Source organism: Paracoccidioides brasiliensis, assembly GCF_000150735.1.
Source record: "Paracoccidioides brasiliensis Pb18 unplaced genomic scaffold supercont2.9, whole genome shotgun sequence".
In the NCBI taxonomy this organism is placed as follows: Eukaryota; Fungi; Ascomycota; class Eurotiomycetes; order Onygenales; family Ajellomycetaceae; genus Paracoccidioides; species Paracoccidioides brasiliensis.
Window position 1 is genome coordinate 230,848 of NW_011371366.1, and position 7,357 is coordinate 238,204.

The following is a 7,357-nucleotide window of genomic DNA, read 5'->3' on the forward strand; positions in this document are numbered from 1 at the left end:
TAATTTTAATTTTTTTAATTTTAAATAAAAATTAATAAAATAAAAAAAGTAATAATTAAATATAAATAATATTATTATTCAATATTTATATAATAAAAAATAAAAACAAAAATAAAAAATCTTATTATTTATAATTTAATAAATAAACTCTATATATTGTAAAATTTTTAAAAAAAAATATAATAATTTCATTAATATAAAATTAAAATTATTAACTATAAAATTAAATAATTAAATAATTAATATTATCAATTATAATAAATTTATTATTAAAAATAATTAATAATTAATATATAAAAAATTTTAAAAAAGAAAATAATAAATTATATAAAATTTAAACTTTTTTATAAAAAATAAAACTTTAATAATAAAAAACTTTTATATAAAAATAATTATAATATTATCTCAGTAATAAATATATTACTTTAATAGTAAAAAAATAATAAAATTAAGCTTCAGTAGTTAGAGACTTATATAATAATAATTTATTATATTATCTTAATAATTAAAGTATTAATTTAATAATATTATTTTAATTATAAAATAATATTATCTAAATATTATAAGAATTAAAATATATTTCTTTATAAATATATTTTATTAAAGAAAAAATTTCTATATAAAATAATATATATTTTATTTTAAATATATATTTTTAATTTTATATATATTATAATTACTATATATTTTATCAATAAATAAAATAAAAAATTTAAAAATTATAAAATAGTAATTAAAAATAATATATTAAATTATTTAAAAATATAAAACTTATAAAGATAATATATAAAACTAATAAAATTAACTTTATAATAAAATTTTATATAATTTATAAAGTTATTATTATAGTTGAGTATAATAAAATATTATATATAAATATTTAAAAAAATAATAAATAAATTATAATTATTAACTATTATAGTAAAGTTATTAATAATATAAATTAAAATTAATCTAATTTAATTCTTAATTATTTATTTATATTTAGCTATTTATTTATTTTTATATTTTAATTTTCAATTTAATATTCTTATTATAGTTATTTAATTAAATAAATAAATTGAAGCTTTTATTTTTTTATTATTATAACTAATTAAATTATAATATAATATTAAACTTCTCTTTTTTATAAATTTTAAGAACTAAGTAGATAAATTTTACATATATATTTATATTAATATTTATATCTATATTTATATCTATATTTATATCTATATTTAACTGAGCTTTTTAGTAACTATAATTATACTAAATATTTAAAATTTTAGTTATTTTTTATTATTTTTTATTATTTTTATCTTTATCATAAAAGCTTCTTTTATTACTTTTTGTCAAAAATTTAAAAGTGTTATTCAGAAGCTCTGCAATTAAAATTAATAGTTTTAGACTAAATGTCAATTTTTATAAACTAAATATCAACTTTTGCATATAGCTTTAAACAGCTCTCAATTTTAATTTTAATTTTATTTAAAGTTCTCATTATCAGATTTTAAAAAATTTATTGATTAAACTCTAAAATTTGACATCTGACTCTTCTCAATTAAAGTTGAACTACATGTTAATCAAACTATTATTAGAGATTTAATTACTCAGTTCTACTATATCTATTTAAATCTAGATTTAAGTATATAAGCAACGATTCTTTCTCAACTAGCTCAAGTTAAAAAATCAAGTAATTAAAACTATAATTCAATCTTTAATCAACTTTCACATATATAAAATAATTTAAATAAAATAATTAAGATAAAAGATAAACTATATAGTCTAAAGTAGAGCTCAAGTAAATCTCTAATAGTCTATATTGTTAAATTTGAATACATTCTCTATAAGATCAGAGTTTAAAAGTGTTCAAATTCTTCAAAGATTTCTCAATTCTATTAGAGTTTCAGTATGTCAATTCATAACTATCTAACTTAGAAGTTAAATTTCTCTCAAATTTAGAAGAAATTCTTATATATTAATGTACCTCACCACTCAATGCTTACTATCACTCAATGCTCATTTCTTTCACTTTATCAATCTTTCACTTTCAATCTCAACATCATGAGCAATGAAGTCTCTATTCAATTAGCACTAGAAGATCTGAGATTGCAAGAGATTTTAAATTATTTTTCAACTGCAAAAAAGTATGAAATCAACTGAAGCATTTTGTCATAATATCAGAAAGATTAGCAGCTCTCAAAGATTAAGACAATCTTTAAGAACAAGAAATCTCTTACTAATTTACAAAAAGATACTTTTATTCAGTATATAAATTGTTTTACAGTTTGTAATATATCTTTTACACTTCAGATTATTCAAAATCTTCTATTTAAAATTATAAAACAAAAGTTTAAAATCAACTAAGTCTCTCACTTTTGCAAATATCATTCAGATAAGCTGAAATCAGTTTATTTACAATCAATCAATTAGAAGTGATAAATTGCAGATAATATCTTATATTTTTAACACTTCTATGAATATATTAGTTTGAATTTAACATGTTGACTGGCTGACTGACTGATTAGCTAACTCTCACTAGTTGAATATATTAATCAAGAAGTACAATATTGAGATCTTAAATATATACAACTGTAATGAGAAGGACTTTGTAATTAAGCAAAGTCATGCAAGTGAATATATTGTTCTAGTCAAATTTCTGAGAAATAAATATATTATAATCATATAGAATAAAAATCAGAAATTTATCTCTTTAATTATATGTATTTATGTAAATAACTCAGCTATCTCTTCAGCTTTTATTTTTAAGAGTGAAGGTGATATACAGAATACACAACTGAATGACTATGATTCAAAGAAGCAAATGATATATTTCTTATCATCTCTGAATGAATAAAGTAGTGATGAATTTAATCATCAATGATTGAAATATATATTTAATTAGAATACAAAGAAGAGCTGTGCTAGAAAACTTCTTATAATAAATGAGCATTTATCTCATATAAATATAGAATTTGTTAACTATACTAATTGTTACTGAATCTTTTAATAATTCTTTTATCACATTTAATGCATTATTTGTAGCCTCTGAATGTTACTGTTTTTAAGTCTTTGACAAAAATTTATTCAGATAAATTGAATGAGTTTCAACATTGCTGCTTCATCTATTTCAATAGCAGAAAACATCATTTTTAAGAATACTTTTAAAAGATCTGAAATAAAGCTCTTATATCTGCAAATATTGAAGCTGAATTTGAAGCAACTAAAATTTATTTATTTAATTTAGAGAAAGTGATAAAAAAAATTGTACTCTATTATATCTTCTGAACAGACTTTACTACATCAGTCTATTTTTACTACAAATTAAGATTTACATCATACAATTAAGACTGTTAAAGAATATTATTCTTTACTTTTTGCAGATGTTGAGCAAATTATTCATGCTAGTAAGTGACTAGTCATGAAAAATAAGCTCTTGCAGCTTGAGAATTAAAATCTTGCAGAGTTTTAATGAAGGAGCAGCAGTAGCAGAAATAAGATAAGTTTCTAGATCTAGTTGATAAAGATTATTTTAATAAGATTCAATTCTTCTCTTCTAGTAAAGTTGAGACTGCTCACAGACACATTGCTAAGCAAGAAGCTGAGAAAGCTGAGAAGACAGCTCAGACTACAGATCTTAGAAATGAACATGAGATAAAGACTGCTCAGACTGCAGAATTCAAACTTCAACAAGCTATTGAAGTTGCTGAATGAAAGAAGACTTGTGAGAAAACTGCTACTGAATGAAAGACTATCATTAAGACAAAGAAGATCAAGACTGCTGAGGCAAAGGAGGTGAAGACTACTAAGATAAAGAAGTCAAAAACATAGAAGTAGAAGACTATTGAGATCTTTCAGCCAGCTCTCAAACATCAATGCAACATGATTTCTTCTGAACTAGATTTATTTACATCTTTCAGACTAGTCTCTCTGGAGCCTCTGAAGACTTCAACACTTCCACCCAGCCAACTGGCTGAACTGAACTCTCATTTACCTACTTTTCTAGCTACACCCTGTGTCAGTTGTTCTGGTCACTCTATCAAGCTCAACTATCATTTATTTTCCTAATCATACTAATTTTCTAGCTCTCTAGATCACACTCTTTCAATATTTAATAGATAATTTAATTTACTTTCATAGTTGTTGAGTTATTGAAGAAGTAAGTCTATATATGGTATTTTTAGTAGGGTGGGCGTTAAGTGGTAGTAGGCGTTGAGTGGTGAGGTACATTATTTAACAATTAGCTTTTAATTTCTTCTATTCATTCTTGCCTCATGCTTCTCAGCAGTTAGCTTATCGTAATTACTCTGAATCTATAAATCTAAATCAGATTAGTACTTTTAACTTTTCATATTATAAAGAGCAGAGCTTCAGTAGTAAGAGGCTTTATATGACGATGATTGAGGCACTGCCTCAGTAGTAGAGGCGTGAGGGCGGAGCTTCGGTAGTTAGGGGTTTATATGAATAAGGTTGGAGGCGCCGCCTCGATTGAGCCGCCTTGATCGTATGAAGGCGGAGCCTGAGTTATCATGAGGGTTGGCGCATAGCCCTTTATAAGCTATCATAGCTTTAATAGAAGAAATGGTATTTTTTTAACTCTTCAATAACTTTTTGAATAAATATTTCACATTGAGTTAAAAAGGTTAGAAATTTACACACGGGTGGTCATTAGAAAGGTGCGGCCATCAGACCAGACGTAATCTTAAATCGATATGCTTTGTTGTCCTTTAATTGTCCTTGTATTAATCTTGTAAATCACATAATGTCATGTAAATCTATGACAAATATGTTGTCAATATATACCAACAGGAAAAAGAGATATTCAAACATAAACATTTGTGCAAAAATACCCAGCGATCATTTGCTGTGAACTCAACTGAAGAATGATTGTGGATTTTACTAAACATCGATTGGACTCTGTCTCTCACGTCATCAATCTGATATCAACATCTTCATCCCATCTTTGATATCGCTAATCTCAAGGCTTAACCTCAAGATCCCCAACATCATTCATCCATTATACCAGCAACAAAGTCTCACTCCGCCCGTTACCTAGGGCTCTGAAACCTTTTGTAGTGCTCTTCTTAGCGGCTTGCTACTTGGTCCCCGCAAATGACCTCTCTCGTCCCCCGTGAACCCTATTCCAAAGAAGAGCTTCAAAAGCTCTATCCAGAGGGCCTACAGCTGCAATTGGTCCAGGTGGTGAGTCAGTTTGGTTAAACAGATATACGCACATATATTTATATATTCCATGCTAATCTTTTCTATCCGGATATTTAATAGTTTCTCCGTCACGGTAATTCCTTCAACCTATCTCGATTGTTCTGCTCCCGTTCATTCCCATTCTAATCCCGCATTCTAGGTGAACGAACTCCCGTATCTTCTCGCTTTCAAAATGTACGCCTGCAACTCTAAGAATAAAATATTTCCGCTGTTTTCATCTTATTCCCTTAGCTAACTGAAAGGTAGACCGGCCTGGCTTCATGTAACGTCACCTACCCCTTACCTTTTCACTGGGCTCCCGGTCCAGTTCATACGCTGATATATTCCAACCAGACTGGCCATATTGCCATGCCGCAAGAAGGCTCACACAAATCGCTGCGTCAAGCGAGGATCTATCCGGCTGGAGTGAATTCAAATGGCGGAGAAAGATGGAGAGATTTGGAGGAAAGGACCAGGCGGTGGTGGCCGTCGGCCCAGAAGGAGAAACTGAAGGCATTTGGCAAGTCACGGCCTTCTAATTTTAAGCGGAATTGTCAATGCTAGGTTTGAAAGGAAGAGCCCATTTACTCATATTGTGAAAATTAGTTTTCCAGGAGAATTGACGGATAAAGGGCGCCGGTCCACTTACGCTCTGGGCCAGCGATTACGATATCTGTATGTCGACCAGCTAGGGTTCATGCCGAAAGTAAGGTCGAACACCGATGACATGTACCTTCGTACGACCCCGATACCCAGAGCTCTCGAGTCGCTGCAGCAAACCTTCTGGGGAATGTACCCTCCCGACTCTCGAACCGCAAACTTCCCTCCCCCTACCATAGTGGTCCGGTCACCCGCAGAAGAAACCCTGTATCCCAACGAAAGCAATTGCCACCGTTTCAGGCAGCTGGCACGCCTTTTTGCCCAACGGGCAGCAAATAAATGTACATTCGCGCCAAGTCATATGTGCTCTCAAAGCACTCAAAATGTTCACAAGACTTTTTATTTTTTAGATGGATTGATTGATAACTAACGCAACTCCCTCCTTTGGGGGCTTTGGTTAATATTAGGGAACGAGTCCGAAGAAATGGAATACCTGAATTCCTTGTGGTCTAAATGGATGCCTTCGAATTCTCCCCGAATTGCAGTTGATTCCCGGCCTCGCCTCTCTGGTATTCTGGACACCATCAATTCATCCCTAGCACACGGCCCCGGAACCCGCCTCCCCTCCGAATTCTACGACCCAAAGGCCCGCGAATTAGCCGATAGGATCGCCACGGACGAATGGTTTGCCGGATACAAGGAGAGCAACGAATACCGCAAACTAGGTATCGGTGCACTTATTGGAGATGTGGTTGATCGCATGGTCCATACCTCCGTCCATGGTGGCTGGCGCCCAACCACAAATGGAAGTGAATCCAAGGCTGCAGTCAAATTTGCCCTAAGCGGCTGCCACGATACCACCATCGCCGCAATCTTGAATAGCTTAGGAGCATTTGACGATGAAAAGTGGCCCCCTTATACATCATCCATTTCAATTGAGCTCTTCAAAGCTGTCAGCGCCCCCAACGCTACAAAACCAGGCTATATCCTCGAGGAGCTGAACATCCCAGACACAGAAAACCTACCCCAGAAAAAGAATCCCTCCGGTTTTATGTCGAACTTTTTTGGCAGCAAGTCGCCATCGCGCGAGGTAACACAGGTTTCCGAAAATGTACGCGCCGCAGTATCCGACCTCCCCTCCTCCCCTCTGCAGAAACACTATGTGCGCCTCCGTTACAATGACCAACCCGTGCGTATCCCCGGCTGCGCAGCGAATCCGCGCAACCACCTACCTGGCAACGACACGTTCTGCACACTTGAAGCGTTCAAGAAGATTGCGGATAAATTCACACCGATCCATTGGCATGAGGAGTGTGGAAAGAACTTGGACGAGGGGATGTTCGCGAAGGGAGATGAGCCGTCTGGTTATTGAGAGAGACCCTGTCTGCCTGGATCGGAGACGCTTGTGAGCAGTAAGTAGGTCTTAACTCTATAATTTTCGATTGGATTTTGTTGCGGTAGTATACATATGGGGAAGTTGCGCGTTGTATGTGTATGGATGTACATTCTGGAAATGATTTTATCAGTTATTAATTATTTAACCTTACTCTTTCTGCCCCTGTTTTACCCGTTTTCC

General features: G+C 31.4%; 1 protein-coding gene across 1 annotated transcript; it reads left to right on the top strand.

The window, feature by feature from the left end:
• Nucleotides 1-5,091: 5,091 nt before the first annotated feature.
• Nucleotides 5,092-7,153, top strand: PADG_06604 (uncharacterized protein; the record flags this gene model as incomplete). The annotated part of the gene is made up of 6 exons (XM_010763724.1): nt 5,092-5,181; nt 5,263-5,275; nt 5,342-5,376; nt 5,449-5,705; nt 5,788-6,122; nt 6,249-7,153. 6 exons carry the CDS (start codon nt 5,092-5,094, stop codon nt 7,151-7,153), a joined length of 1,635 nt encoding a protein of 544 aa, XP_010762026.1.
• Between the last annotated feature and the right edge of the window lie 204 nt (nt 7,154-7,357).